The 16,218-nt window shown below is 41.6% G+C and overlaps 2 protein-coding genes across 4 annotated transcripts in view; both read left to right on the plus strand.

The window, feature by feature from the left end:
- The window catches only part of fam171b (family with sequence similarity 171 member B), a 41,254-nt gene extending 40,701 nt beyond the window's left edge, over window positions 1–553 (plus strand). The window contains exon 10 of the mRNA XM_052029908.1: window positions 266–553. The gene's annotated coding sequence lies outside the window, so the exon portion shown is untranslated. The remainder of the gene's footprint in view (window positions 1–265) is intronic.
- si:dkey-10c21.1 (uncharacterized) lies at window positions 6–13,770 on the plus strand. 3 transcript variants are annotated; one of them, XM_052030828.1, is made up of 5 exons: window positions 6–357; window positions 6,364–6,658; window positions 9,452–9,628; window positions 11,028–11,075; window positions 12,627–13,770. In XM_052030828.1, exons 2-5 carry the CDS (start codon window positions 6,379–6,381, stop codon window positions 12,878–12,880), a joined length of 759 nt encoding a protein of 252 aa, XP_051886788.1. In that variant the 5' UTR covers window positions 6–357; window positions 6,364–6,378; the 3' UTR covers window positions 12,881–13,770. The 3 variants fall into 3 exon arrangements, with proteins under 3 accessions (XP_051886788.1, XP_051886802.1, XP_051886796.1); XM_052030842.1 differs by lacking the exon at window positions 6–357 and adding an exon at window positions 2,438–2,707; XM_052030836.1 differs by lacking the exon at window positions 6–357 and adding an exon at window positions 5,037–5,150.
- The last annotated feature ends 2,448 nt before the right edge of the window (window positions 13,771–16,218 follow it).

Genomic DNA, 16,218 nt, shown 5'->3' on the forward strand with positions numbered 1-16,218 from the left:
TGTGTACCACTGACTTTTTATAACTTCACATTTGATTTTGTGTTCCAACTTTTCAATCGTACTAAATCACAAGACTCGTGGCTCAGACTCAAATACTCTGTGAGATGGAGTGGCCAGGCTCACTCCAGGGCCGGTAGTCTTCTCCAAGTTCCAAACTCATGGGGGGGGGGGGGGGGAGTGGGGGCATCCTCCTTGCTGTGGCTGTATCCAGGATTTCCACTCCTGATGTCTTGGACCGACCTTTTATACAATTTTTTTTCTCCAGTCTTTTAAAGGTTTTCTCTGTTCTCACCCCGGCCCAGGACTCTCGTGTTTCTGAAGTCCATCGTTTCAAGTTATCACTCATTCAAAGACTGGGTAAACAAAGTGCATCATTTTTCCTTATCAGACGAGAGAATTCTTTAATCGTCCGGGTGACCCTTTGGTGCTTTGCAGTTCATCATGCTGTCCCTTTGCAGGAAGGCAGTTCCCGGACACCCCTATCTCGTGGTCCTGCTTCTCATGGTCGGATCACACAGTTATAAAGCTGTCTCAGCTGTGCTCTCGCGTTGATACTGACCAGGTGTCCATCATGGGACCTTCCTTCACTGAGCTGCTTTGTTCTGTGGTTCCCAGTATATACAGTATACAGTACACTCCCCTTCCCTCCCCCTCTCGTGCTCTTCCTGAAGGCCCTCCCAAAGCCTGTTGGGCCACATGACATCTTGTCTCTAGCTGCAACCTCTAAATCTGTCACTTCCTTGATAAAGTGAACTCCCCCAGTTCACTTGCAAATAGTCATTGGTATTTAATATTTAGAACACTTTCTCCCCAGCCACTCTTACATTTAAGATTTTGCTTGAATACAAAGTCTCACATTGTTTAAAAGTTGTTATTGGATCACTGCTGGCAGTGTAATCTTTTGCTTTTAACTAGTCATCGATAAGGGCAGGCACAGTAGTGTAGTGGTTAGCGTAACGCTTTACAGCACCAGCGACCAGGTTCAATTCTGACCACTGTCTGTAAGGATTTTGTACGTTATCCCCGTGTCTGTGTGGGTTTCCTCTGGGTGCTCGTTTCCTCCCACATTCCAAAAGACGTACAGGTTAAGAAGTTGTGGGCGCGCTATGTTGGCACTGAAAACGTGGCGACACTTGCGGACTGACCCCAGAGCACTCTATGCAAAAGATGCATTTCACTGTGTGTTTCGATGTATATGTGACTAATAAAGATATCTTAAATTCTACCTCGCTCCTCTCCTTTAAAATGGTCCTTTAAAATCCCACCATCAATCCTAATGTCTCTTTCTGTGGGAGAGGGTCAAATGTTATATTGTTACAAAACAAAAATTATCTTTGCCCCTTCCAATTATCTATGTCTGATTTGTCACTGAATTCACCCACTCTACACTTTCTTCTTGGTCCTTGACCTATTACTTTCACAATTCTGAAATCAGATTGTTTAAGAAGTTGCCAGGTTTTTTGTGTTCACGTGTACCAGATGCCCACATTCCCTCACTGCAATGATACCAGCTTGCACTTCCAACAACATGTCACAGAACAAAATGTTAGGACAGTCCCACTTAATGCCAGGTGCTCTTGCATGCTCTGTTGCATCATATTCCATTTATAGAGGAAAAGCTTTCAGTATCAGTGCTGGAGTGCGCATCAGCATCACCTAAGTATTTTATATCCCAAACTATTGTTCAGCTAAGAGACACAGAATGTTTTTGAGTCTCTGCTGATCCAGAATGGAACTCTGTTGCCATTAAAATCCACTTCCTTTTATGCTTAAATTTTAAGTAGAAACTGGATAGAAGTTAATTCCGTGATCCTGTTTGATTTTAATAAAGCACTCCAGGGATTAATTCAGCAAAGGGCTTCTCTGGAGGAAATTATGGTAGAGAGTAAGTGCTGTTGGCTCCTGATCATCTGGTTGTGGTTAATCCAGGTCTGCAGAACAACCATCCGCCTCAGCACTGCCCCCATATGCCCAGACCAACACTGTTAACCCTGCATTCCACCCTCTGATCAGCCCTGAAATCGGCTATCCCAGATGGAGCTCTGGAGCAGGTGACCGCTCTCCCAGTTGGTTCGTATGTGATTGCAGAAGTTGCTTGGCTGCTGAACCACTCACGGTCCCGAGATCTTTTTGAGTCATAATGTCTGAACAGTAAACCGAGAGGGTACTGCACAATGTGTCGGGTACCTTTTTTTTAATGTGTGTTATTTCCAGCCTTCTCCAATGTGTTCTGAGTGTGACAGTAAAACAGGAGGAGCTGCCGAGGAAGGCTGAAGCTTCGCTGGAGAAGCTTCACAGCCAGACTCCTTGGTAGTGCCCCTTTGAACCCCTTTACCAACTGTAAGATGGGCCTCAACTCTCCAGTTGAGTTCTGCTCCAGAGTTCAAACCCCACACCGTTCATCACAATGCTGCACTTTGCCACCAGAGGTTTTGGGTTCATTTACAGATCACTTGCACAACGGTAGTTTAGCGGTTAGCATAACGCTGTTATGGGTTCAATTCCCACCGCTGTCTGTAAGGAGTTTGTATGTTCTCCCCGTGTCTGCACGAGTTTCCTCTGGATGCTCCGGTTTCCTCCCACATTCCAAAGACATACGGGTTAGGAAGTTGTGGGCATGCTATGTTGGCGCTGGAAGCATGGCGACACTTGCGGGCTGCCCCCAGAAGACTCCACGCAAAAGATGCATTTCACAGTGTGTTTCAATGTACGTATGACTAATAAAGATATCTTATCTCAAAATTTTTCTCGCTTGGTGATTAGCTGTTCACACATCAGTGCCAACAGCCTCTACTTTTCCAAGTGCAGTGTTGGATTATGGATTTACTAACATTCCCGACCACTGATAGTACAAGTCAAGTCAAATTTATTGTTATATGCACAGGTACACTGAGGTACAGGTACAATGAAAAACTCGCTTGCAGCAGCATCACAGGTACATAGCTTCAGACAACACACAGAGCATAAATTATACATAAATTATACCAGACAGTGATCTGTAATTATCATGTTTTTGCCTCATTTTTGCCATCATTGTTGATGTTGTCCTAAACGACAGTGACACAACAGAAAATGTCAGGAGTACACTTCAGGTAACATCTTCAGAGCAAGTGGCAGAATTAGTGTTTCAGCCTGATGACCTTTCATCAGAAGCTGAAATCTGTCTGATTTGCTGAATGCTTTCAGCACTTGGGTGGTGAATCGGTCAAAGTGAGAGCAGTAATCAGTATGGTGCTATCAGTATGCACACACTGAGCTGTTGACATGGGCAAGGTTCAAGTAGATTTATTGACAGCAATAACAGTATGATTCCAGGAATGGGCACCGCTGAATGTGGGGGCTGTTAGAATGTTTCCTTGAGGCTGCATTTAACAAAATCACTGCACTAACCATTTTACAGAGCACCTATTTGATGACCACTGTCAGGCAATTAGTTGGATGTGAGATGGGGCAAGTGTTTGTGCTCACAGCAACAAATAAAGTCAATTTGCTCCAAACAAGAGACATTATTCAAAGGAGGCAGGGAGCCAATGTTATGACAGAAATTACCGCAATTTCTGCAGAAAAATTCAGGAACTGCTTCTTGAACCAACCTGCACAACCCTAATCCTCTCTCAGCAATTGAACATTATGGACCACCTCTAACACTACCATGGACTTGTCTCTGTATTTTTTGCACTAATTCCTTGTCTTTTATTTCTCTTCACTATCTTTACAATTATATTTTGTGTGTTGTTTAAACGTACATGCCTGTGGTGCTGTTGCAAGCAAGTTTTCAATTGTATCTATACCCCAGCATACTCATGCACATGATAATAAACTCAACAGCAATGTGTTTTTTTTTCTGCCTTTCAGTTGATCAGTCTCATCATTCTGTATGGACCACTACATACTTATGAGATGAGCTATTTTTTTTTCTTGGCAACTCCCCACCTTATCTTATCCAAGGCTGGAGTTTACGGATCTTATCCAGCCTGCCTTTAACCTGGCAGGGCTAGCACTTGCATTGCCCATCCCTAATTGCCCTTGAGAAGGTGGCAGTGAGCTAGTGCAATCCTCCTGGTGAAAGTGCTTCCACAGTGCTTTTGGGGAGGGAGTTTCCGGATTTAGACCCAGCAACGATGAAGGAATGTTTACAAACCCCAGACCCTCAAACTGCAAAAAAGAAACTATTTTAAAAATGAGTAATTAACCCTAACCCAATCTGAGAAATCAACAAGCTGATAAAAGAATTGCTGACAAGGCGCCTTAGTCCGTGGACTTGCTGGGCATGGACTCCACTGGGCACGTGCCAGCCGTGGTATCAATTGCAGATGTTTAGAGAGAAGGAGGATGAGAGGTGACTTGATAGAGGTGCACAAGATGATAAGAGGCATAGATCAAGTGGACAGTCAGAGACTTTTTCCCAGGGCGAAAATGGATAACAGGAGGGGACATAATTTTAAGGTGATTGGAGGAAGATATAAGGGGGATATCAGAGGTAAGTTTTTTTTACACAGAGTTGTGGGTGTGTGGAACGCACTGCTGGCAGAGGTTGTGGAGGCAGATACATTAGGAGACTCTTAGATAGACACATGAATGACAGAAAAATGGAGGGCGATGTGGGAGGGAAAGGTTAGGTAGATCTTAGAGCAGGATAAAATGTCAGCACAACATTGTGGAAAGGGGAGGGGGTGCTGGGAGGTGGGGTGGAGCAGGATAGTGTTTAGGCTTGAGCCACACACGCTGTCACCTGTCATGGGGGGAAAGGCTGGCGCAGATTGGAAGTGATTGAAAAGGATGTTCTGGATGGCAGAAGGGGTCAGTGAGTGATAGGAAAAGAAACAAGAGGTAGTTTGGAGGGGTGGATAATTGGTGATTGCAGATTGACAAAGGGGAGGAATGCTTGGAAAATGTCAAGTACAGAGAAGGCTTGCAAAGTACAGCAAGCCTGTGAAGAAGACTACGAAGTTTGCGAAGCTACTGCGTACATTTATAAACAGGTCACTTCCTTCCTCACTTCTCATAATCCAGGAAATAGACTAAGAGTGAAACTTAAAGCAAGGTGCATCAGCAGAGAGGTGCTTCAAGTCAATCTTGCTTTGTTTTGCTTTTGTTTCTTTCTGAATACAACGATTGGTTAATTTCCGTGGTAATCCTCTGAGAGAAAGGTAAGGTGAACTAATGGAGATGAGAGTGCCTGCCGTGCAATCCAGTTACAGGATGTCTGAAGTCGGCAAGTTTTTCGAAAGCCAAGCATTGAGGCTGTGTGGTGAGAGGAGACACTGTTCATTTCCACCCGGTGTAGAGCTGAAATGAGCAAGACCAGAGTGCTTGCATTGTGCTTCCTGCATCAGCAAACACTTGGCACTTGTGTTAAATGCACTAACCGTAGGTTTGTGCGTATCTGTCCTCCGATCCCGAGCACCTCTCTGCGCAGGAGGAGGAGTGCCGAGGGGATATTCCATTACACTTCACAATCTGAAAAACTTTCAGGTTCGGGTTCAAATTGTTGGAGATATTTGTGTTTATCTGGAAAGGAAACTCCTTGTCCTGCACAACCCGAAGACACAATTTCCTGTGTAAAAAGAAAAGTAAGATTTCAAAAGAATCCTTGAGGAGATCAAATCAAAGATCATACACTCAGCAGGTTAGACAACCTCTGTGGAGGTAAAAACAGTTGTCAGAATGGGAAGATGTTAAAGGTAGGCACCTTCTGGGCAATTAAGTCAGGGGAAGGAGGGCAGGAATAGCGAGGGTTCTGTGGCATGGTGGATGTTCTTGCAGGAGAGATTAAAGGACAAGGTGATGATGGCGTGTGAATAGGAGGGGCAATCAGATGCGTGCAGAAACTAAATCTGGGCCTAGAGGAGTCTACAGAAGAGCAGACTGGTGGGGAGGCATGGGAATTGTGGCAAACAGGAGGATGCTTTTATGGCCCAGGAATGTGACAGATCGATCTTGGTGGGACAATGTCTGGTCGATCCCCACCACAGCTCTGGCCCTCAGCACTGCTGCCAGTGGCTCTGGCACCACACCGCAGCCATCTTTCAGTGCCAGCACCTGATATCCATCTGGAGGCCGCTCAGCCCATCAAGCTTCTTTCCTCTACAAATCCTCTGGACAATTTCCTACTCAGGACCCTCCAACTCACCAAACCTTGTCTCAGGGATTGTCAGTTTCGTGGAATATTTGACTACGATTTATTCAGTCCCCATGGGAGAAGTAGTTTTATTTGGCTGCTCTTTTAAATTAATAAATGCATTAGTTGCTTTAGCTGGCCATCTGTTCGACATATTTACTTACCTCTAGAAACTGAAATCCTTGAAGTTACCAAATTAGTGTAAGGCATTACTGAAAGTATAACTTATGTTTCTTTCCCAGCCGTAGGCAAGCAATATGGAGCATATCCGAAGATCAAAAACCAGTCTTGTTGAATGGTTCACCAGTGATCCTGATTTTATTCTGCAAATGGTACAAGAAGATGCCCTTGTTACTCAGCGGGAGTATCACAAGTTAAAGGCAGAAAATGACCCTGAAAAGAGAATCATAAACCTCCTTGATACTATAATGGGGAAAGGACAATCCTCCTGTGAGCTTTTCTGCCAAGTTTTGCAGAAGGATAAAGTAAAGGAGACCTATCCAAAATTGATTGAATGGCTTTCAAGTAAACAGCAAGGTAAATTCAGTCATATCTTTTAGGATATTTGCTAATCTTCTCCAAGTTAGATCTCAAACAAAATGAACTTTCATTCAACTGGAAGTGAATACAGTTACTTTTCTGTACCGTCTCAGCAGTTTATTAATGTTCTAGGTATTCATTAGATTTTGTTACTCTAATGTTCAGACAGTCTGTTTAACTTGGAGACTTAATAAATTATGAAACAGGTTAATTATTGAAGTCACATGGGAATTTTCTACTACTGTGAGCGGCTGGATCCACAGACTATCCTCTCAATTACCTGAATTACAGTCTGTTGATTGCAGCAGAAGGTGTGCTTCCAATGTTAATCAGCAAGACTTGTTAAATGCTCTCTGCCCATATTCATGCCTCTTGATGGATTAATTTAAATGCAGTTTCACTTTAGAATTCCTTTCCTGCTGATGAAACCCATGACATTTCCTGCTATCTTCCAAAGGTTACCTTTTATCCTCTTCTGTGATTGACTGCTATGTGATGGGCATTGGCAGGGCATTAGTCTGGTGAGGGTTTGATTCACGGTGTTCATACTCTCGCTGGTTAAATGTTAATTTTCCCGTGAACCCAGCCAGTCCACAAAATGTAAATGCAAGTCATATTGCCTTGATGTGAGTGATAAACCCTTGATATTTAAAAAAAACGATTAAATACAAGAAAAGGGGACTAAAGATGGGTGGTGTAGGGAGACAAAACTGAGACGTCTTCTGAGGACTGAGGATGAAAATTCAACTTGCATACAAATAACCTGAAAATAGACTCTCAAGATGCGATATATGCTGTCTGTGGAGTTCCCTATTAACACGAAAGCAAATCATCAGTAAAACTGACGAGATTATGTAAACCAATTTCCTTTCCACTCAAAATAATTTGGATTGCCAAATCTTCCAAATAAGTACTCAGTGATCTGAAGCCTTCCTTGTGTTTGGCAACTTTTAAGTTAACCACTTAAACAAAAACGGAATGGAACCTCATTCCAGTAATGAGCATTTTAAGTACTGTTGGCTAAAAGCAATTAGAGTGTAAAGGTGGCAAATCTGCCTGCTGAACTGCGTTGCGTCTGTGTTCAATCTGCTGGTTCCCTTTACAGCTCTGACCCAACATCTGAATCATCTGCAAATTAAGCAGCTGCTTTTCTAGCCTCACATTTCAGATCATTTCTGCACAACGTCATCAGTAATGGGCCCACAGTGAGTCCTGAGGGATCCTGACAATCACACTCTTCTGTTATGATAAAGCAGCACATCAACTGTTCTTTGTTTCTCCGGATTTGGCTGGTTTCTGGTTCACTGCAGAGGTTATCACTGTATCTGCTCTCACTGACTTTGAAGCCATCTGTTGTGTGCTGTTCCAATGGGAAAATAAAGTGCCACGTCACTTAGAGGATTTCATATTTAGATGGAGGGTAACCCAAATAACAATGTTACGGCGATTCTTTGTTTGGCGTCATTTACTTGCTGTGGATGTCTCCTTTATTCCCAAACCCTTGTTCCCTGGAACCATTCCTCTGTATTTCCACTCGAGTTCCTCACTTTGTCTAGCTGAAGAAGTCACCAGGGGGTGGGGGATGGGCTGTGGGAAAAGCCAATCATCCAAATCCCAAATCACACAGGGTGATAAATGCAGTGGGCAGAGGACTGAGCTCCTTCTCAAATTAGTGCTTGGTGTCTGAGTGACTGGGAGCTCCAGGATTACCACCTTTGCCATCCCCACCGTATGTGATCCTGCGCTGCCAGATGGTTTACCCAATTAGCTAGAAGGTCACAGGTCAATGTATCCTGGTGCATGATGCACATCTGCAGCAAGCCTTTCCAGACCATCCCACAAAAAGCCAGCGAGAACTTCCCTTTAGAGTAGATATGCTGAGACCCAAGTTTGTCCCAAGCCCTAATAGTTCCTGCAGGGCTTCAGTGCACCACAGTTCGAGGTGAGGAAAGGGAGCGTGGAAACCTAGCCCAAGGCCAGAGGCCCGATCTGGAGCAGCGGAGAGCAAGTCCAGCCAGGCTCCTGGAATGGGTGATGAATTTGGTGAAAGCTGATTTTTAAGCCAGTATCCAGGGTCTCGATGGAGATCTCATCCATGGAATACCATCACTGCCACCTGCAGCTGAACACCATTGGCCACTGGATGTTCACCCGGTGAAGTAAAAGGTCATCGGTCAATGCAGCCAGCACCTCCTGGGAAATTGTGGGAAGCTTTCCTGGAATTTCTCATGATGTCTGCAGAGGGAACGAAGGGGAAGATGGAAGTTGTTCCTTTGGAAATGCACATGCCCATAAAAAGGGCATTTCTTTCATCCGATGATACGTTCAAAATTGAATTTAAGAAGATGTGAGTACATTGATGTTGTTGCCTTTATTTTTCAGACAGGTGGAGTAACGAAACAGGGACAACACATTGTTAGGTCTTTACAGCCAGCATTTAGCATCTGAATAGACGAGCTTTGCGGCACAGAGACGGTAAAAATGGAGCAAAAAAGCAAAACTGTCGGAGGAACTCAGTGGATCAAGAAGCATCTGTGGAGGCAGAGGGATGGTCTGCGTTTCGGGTTGAGACCCTGCATGTGGACCTGACCCACTAGAGTTCCTCCAACTGTTTGCTTTTTGCTCCAGATTACAGCATCTACAGTCTCTTGTGTCTCCAGGATGAAAATAGAGATGACTACAGATTGACCATTGCAATTCTACTTAAAGTAACAGCACTTTCAGTAGAACAGATGTGCTGACAAGGTCTAAAGAAATTGTATTGACAGCTTTCTCTGTCTTTTGTCCAAGCTCCTTCCGGTCCTACACTCAGTGGACGGAGAGTCATTACAGCCGATATCCACGCTGCTGGAGGTTCCTTCGTGGTGTGTCCCATGATCCAAACTAGTCAAACCTCAACTATTAGCATACCTGTAAATTTCAACTCACCCGGGGATAACAGGAATGTGGAAAAGGACCTGCCTATAGGTAAATGTTTAAAATGGAGCCACACCTTACTTTATGAATGATGATCTATTAATGATTCACTTCTGCTCAATGGTTTGCAGTGTTTTTGGCAGCAGTTTTTGGATCATAGAGTCATAGAGCACTACAGCACAGAAACAGGCCCTTCGGACCGTCTAGTCTATGCCGGCCTGGTTTTCTGCCTGGTCCCATCTACCTGCACCCGGACCATAGCCCTCCATACCTCTCTCATCCATGTACCTATCCAAACTTCTCAAATGTTACATTTCAACCTGCATCCATCACTTCCGCTGGCAGCTCATTCCACACTCACACCACCCTCTGAATGAAGTCATTCCCCCTCAGATTCTCCTTAAATATTTCACCTTTTGCCCTAAACCTATGACCTCTAGTTCTAGTCTCACTCAACCTGAGGGGGAAAAGCCTGCATGCATTCACCCTATCTATAGCCCTCATAAATTTGTGTACTTCTATAAGATCTCCACTCATTCTCCTGCACTCCAAGGAATAAAGTCCTAACCTATTGAACCTCTCCCTGTAACTCTGGTCCTCAAGTCCTGGCAACATCCATGTAAATTTTCTCTGCACTCATCTTGCTACTATTGTTAAATCCTAATATCATCAAGGGCTATTCTTTGATGTTTACCTGAATTCTTGTGATTTAACTTGGATGAATTGGGCAGCTCAGACAGAAGGTGGCATTCATCATCAGGAACCATCTCCACATCAAACTCATCGTAACTTTCAGATGGGAGGAAAGGAAATCATCAACACCCATATGATATAAAAATGCAATGAACTAGGTTTTTCTACAGTAATAGTGATCTCCATTGATGATCATCAGGGTCAAATTGATCATAAGATAATCCTGATCAAGTTAACATGTGTTATATAAGGACTTCAACCACTGGTTTCTAGATGTAAACCTTCCAGGGCTGTCTGACTCTCCAGGATTTAAAAATCAATTCCACCCACACAACCTTGAGCAATTCAATGGATGAAAAATTTAAAGTTAGATTTCAAAATATGGTCCCTACTGATAACTTTGCAGTTGCTGCAATAGAAATGCAGTGTAACTTGTATGTTGAATTTAAAACAGTTTCAAAAGATAAATAAGGACATGTTTATTCCTGGAAGAAAACATATCCAGAATAGAGTTTACCTTATTATGATCTGGTATCACATTTCCTTAATGCAGAAGTAATAAAAAGAGTCAATTGTAGTCTAAAAGGGGTTTAAGATTGAAATCGTCAAGGGGAAATAATGGAAGACTGAATTGTAAAGAAGCTGTCAAAATAAATTTTATGAATTGAATGCTAAAATTATGGAATATTTAAAATACATGAGATGGAATAAAATCACTGAGGAAATAGCACTATTTTCAATTATATTGCTTTTGCAGGTTCCACAAAAGAAATGAGCGTCAAAGAGCTGGAGGATAAAGTGACAGGTAATCAATTTTTCTTTTGATTAAAAACAATTATTGTTTGCGACATCTACAGAAAATCACAATGATTGGGTTACCAATTCTCCAGAACTACCCTCAAATCTCCAAGAAATAAATATCAATGTGAATGACAAAGCTCTGGGCAAGCTAGGAGAAATATGAAGGCATTAAAAAAGAGATGTTGTTTTAACTTTCTTTAAGACTTTGATTTCTAGTTATACAAGTAATAGCAATGGAAGAAACGCCTGCATGATTGAGCAAGGTGGTTGGAGTCAGTAGGTCATGTGTACATAGCTCCAGAAGTATGTTCAGCCTGAGTTCAAACCCTACATAATGGTGAACATCCAGAATCAATATAAAATAATGTATTGGAGTCTGGGGAAGCTTACCCTCAACCTCCCACATTGGCTGCTAAAAGTTCAAATATGGGAAATAAGAACATCCTGTTTTAATTTAGTATGGGGCAGCCAATTTCCTGTTTAAATATCATTTGATGCAGGACTGTTGGCAACCTCTATGTTCCCAGCACTATGTTAACTACAAGGCAGTATCCTTTAAACACTGCCTACACCCCTAAGAGAAACAAGAATTCTTTAATGTCATGCTATATTCTGTTAATGGTAGATTTCAACGAAAGAATAAAAATATTAATCCCACGATTCTGCACATAGATATTGTTTTCAAACATTATAATGTAAGGCATGTTGTTCTAGATGGCCCCATAATACATTTTGGAAAGTAAGGGAATCAGGTTCATTGAGAAAGTAAGTGCTGAGGTAGAAGATAAGACATCTTTATTAGTCACATGTACATTGAAACACACAGTGAAATACATCTTTTTGCATAGAATGTTCTGGGGGCAGCCCACAAATGTCGCCACGCTTCCGGCACCAACGTAGCATGCCCACAACTTCCTAACCTGTACGTCTTTGGAATGTGGGAGGAAACCGCAGCACCCGGAGGAAACCCACGCAGACACGGGGAGAACGTACAAACTCCTTACAGACAGCGGCCAGAATTGAACCCAGGTCGCTGGCGCTGTAACAGTGATAATAATAATAATAATAATAATAACAGTGTAATGCTAACAGCTACACTACATCAATCTTGGGCTTACTGAGCAGCAGAGCAGTCTTCAGCTGGTGTGTGACTTACCCCTGTTCTTAATTGATATATTCTTAAAGGTGTCATGTTACTGGACCAGCCAGTTTGAAACTTTAGCTAATTTTAGTCCTCTGACTGATACAGCACGAACAGCTTCTGAAAATCCATTAACTTGTCCCTGAGTTCTCAAAGTACACTAATTAAATAAAAATTTAGTATGTGTTTCAAAATAACTGAAGTACTTTATTTCAATTCCCTGATGAGATGAGATTACACCAGTTTTATTTCCACTCATAGGAAAAGAGGTATTATTTTACAACAACAGAATCACTTCAGTGAAATCAGATGTAAAAAAATTTTTAGAAAAAATATCTGTATCTGCAAATCATGTACTTTGGAGTAGTATCAATCTCTACCTTTTGTTTACCTTCTATTTTTTTGCAACAACAGACAAGAAATCCTTTCTGAAAGAAAACTGGGCGAACCTGGTTCGGAAAGTGAAACAGGTTGATGAACTTGCAGATCAGATGATGGGACATGGCCTCACGAATGAGATGTATTCTAACATCATGGCTTGTCAAACACCTGAACAGAAGATGAGAAAACTTCTAGGATATGTGACGACAACTGATGTGGCTTCAGGGCATCTGTTTACAGCACTGTGCACTTTAAATAGTTACATCATGCAAGAGCTCATTCAATAAGATCACCCGCTCACATCTGGGTTGCTATTGTAAGGTAGCTGAACATTGCTTTTAACCATGTTGAATTTTCACTTACAAGTATGCATTGCTGAAGTCCAATATACCATACATATATTTCCTAGGGTCATTTCAGAAGTAAAATTAGTTGTGATCCTGATGCTGGGTTTCCACCTGTATTATATTTCATTGGCCTGAAGTCTGCTCATTCCATACTGGGGCTGGTTGTCTCATGCTTCTGTGCTTGTCGGGGGATAATGGCATCATTTTGACCTAGGGTTGCCACCTGAGAGTTCCAGATAAGGAAAACACACAGAGGGCCTTTAAGAAATTTACATGTTACTTCCATCAGAAAATTAGAAGTACTTTTGCAAATCAGCATTCAAAGATGTGTCAGGTCAGTGACGTTTTATTGTTTGGTATATTTCACCTGTAACTATCAACTGACTCCTCCTGTATAAATAAATTAGGCATCACCATAGAAGTGGAAAAAACACATCCAGGATTTAAATTTGGTAATTGTACCCATGTATTGTGTTCAATTGTTAAAGAATACAATTTGTTACATTTTTAAGTTTATTTCAAAATGTTTATTAAATGTTTCAAAACCTTTTTTTTAGAATTAAAGTAAATAATAAAACAGATCCTTCAGGTTATGAAATACCAAATGTAAGACATTGAAATACTACACGAGTACACAAGAAAATAGGAACAGGAGTAGGCTATGAGGCCCCTCAGGTCTGCTCCACCATTCAATATGATCATGCTGGCGAAAACTCCTTTTCTGTGCCAATTCCCCATAGCCCTCAATTCCTCGATCTTTCGAATATTTATCTATTGCCACCGTAAATATATTTAACGATCTGCCCACCACCACCTACGGGGGGGCAGAGAATTCCAGAGAGTCACTACCTTCTGAGAGCAGAATTTCAGTTTTTGTTCAGAATCAGAGTCAGGTTTATTATCACTGACATACGTCATGAAATTTGTTGTTTTGCAGCAGCAGTACAACGCAAGACATAAAAATTACTATAAATTACAAAATAAATTAATAGTGCAAAAACAGGAGTAATGAAGTAGTGTTCATGGGTTGTCTAAAATAAGGCCTAAAGAGATGTTTAATAGGTTAACATTCTTTGATGTTGCTTAATAATTATAAGCTTACTAGTGTTAAGAAATACGATATGACTTAACAGATGTGTTCAAATAATGCCCCTTGAATGTAACACTTTGCTTTCAGTGTTCTCTATTTGACAAGTAGTAGACATTTAAGTTAGGCATTATTTATCAGCACCAACCAAGCATTTACAAGTTATTAAAGTTGTTCCCCAAAATCATAATTTGTTGGTAATCGGGTATTAATGATACATTTGCATCTCCTATTCTGGGGAAGACCATTTCAGTCCAGGGGAAAGAGATTACTGGATCATCTCTTCCTTTGTTGTAAAACAGCAAATCAATACATTCTTATTTGCATCTCCTATTCTAAAATGTTTGTTAACATCAGAAGTAGAAGGTAATAGGTCACAAATAAAGACTTTTGCATCATCCAAGATAAAGATTATCATAAATTAATATTGAACATATTAGCAACTTCTACTATAACACCCTTATAAATGTCTTATTCATTGCTATGAAATGACTTTAGGTCCATATTAGATAAAACAATTGATTAACTCATGCACAATAGTTGAAAACTAAAGTCAAGTGTCACCAAAATGAGTGAGTGTGTCACCAGTTTGATGAAAAATAATGGGCAGTGATCGTGCTTTAATTTTCGCGAGGTCAGCTCGGTCTGAGAGCCCATCAGCAGCAGCAATTTTCCTCAGCAGATAACTAACTATTCAGTTCAGCAACCTTTTCTAGTGAGCAAAGCACTGTTGCCCATATTTTAAGGCACCACTTTATACTTACGATTAAAATATAACATTCTGATTCAAGTTAACACGGAATCATTGCAAATTGTCATTCCACAAACTCCTGCCCTGCACCTGGCAACTGCCTGATCTCAAGCATGAAATGCATCAATTAAATGACCTGGAAACCACCTCCCAAATGCACGCACAGAACTTGGTGACTACCAAAGGCACAAACATCCCCTGGACTTTCCTGAACCTTTTAACATAAAAACACAGAAAACAGAACTAGTTTACACACATTGAACATCGTCACAGATTCTGTTATTTGGTCCCTGGCCCAGCTGTCATATGCACACAGTAAAACGTGCCTGTATTTGTTGGTATAATTACTGATCTAGATGCTGATCCATGCTCCAGGATTTGGAAACTCAGGTTGTGATCTGCTTTGCAGACAGTTGTGCAAAAAAATGGGGCAAAATACATTCTGTATTAACTTGAATCTGAATGTGATATTTTAAAAGTAAATATAAAACGGTGCCATAAATTAGGGAAGGTGGCAACTCTGTTGTGATCTGCTGCCAACTTTCTTTGGATATCTTCATGTAAGAAAGACAGAAGAGATTGACTTGTACAGTCAGGTCAGCAAGGGTACGTCAGTGGCTATTTCTGGCTCTGTGCTGATACAAGGGGTGCTGGACAAGGAAGGAAATGAACAGTGGTGCATTCGTGTTGACTACGGGGAAGGAGAGTAGAGTTGACCCGAATGCATGAAAGGCAGCTACGGTACTCAGTACAGCTCACCGGCTGTTAACCTCCATCATTTATGCACTTATCACCTCTAGCCTTGGCTATCCCAACAAACTCCTGACCAGCCTTCCTCCTTCAATTCACCACCAAACGTGTGGGTCTCCAAGCCTCTGCTGCCCATGACCTATCTCACATCGTATTTTTCAACAATTAACAACCTCTCAGTATTGGTATTGGTATTGGTTTATTATTGTCACTTGTACCGAGGTACAGTGAAAAGCTTGTCCTACAAACCAATCGTCCGGGTCAATTCATTACACAGTGCAGTTACATTGAGTCAGTACAGAGTGCATTGATGTTGTATAGGTAAAAACAATAACAGTACAGAGTAAAGTGTCACAGCTACAGAGAAAGTGCAGTGCAATAAGGTGTAAGGTCACAACAAGGTAGATCGTGAGGTCATAGTCCATCTCATTGCATAAGGGAACCGTTCAATAGTCTTATCACAGTGGGGTAGAAGCTGTCCTCTCCTTGTTGCTATGGACTTCAACACATCAGATCTGCGCACCAGCACTGATGGTTTGGATCTTTTGGCATTAAATGTCCATTTGTTCGGTTCAACGGCTATAAAATATAAAGTAAAACTTGAAAGAATGATTGAGGGACAATAATAAATGGAAAATGCAATATATTTCTTCTAATAAAAATAGTGGGCAATGAAATTAAATAGTTAGG

Source organism: Pristis pectinata, chromosome 1 (assembly GCF_009764475.1).
Source record: "Pristis pectinata isolate sPriPec2 chromosome 1, sPriPec2.1.pri, whole genome shotgun sequence".
NCBI lineage: Eukaryota > Metazoa > Chordata > Chondrichthyes > Rhinopristiformes > Pristidae > Pristis > Pristis pectinata.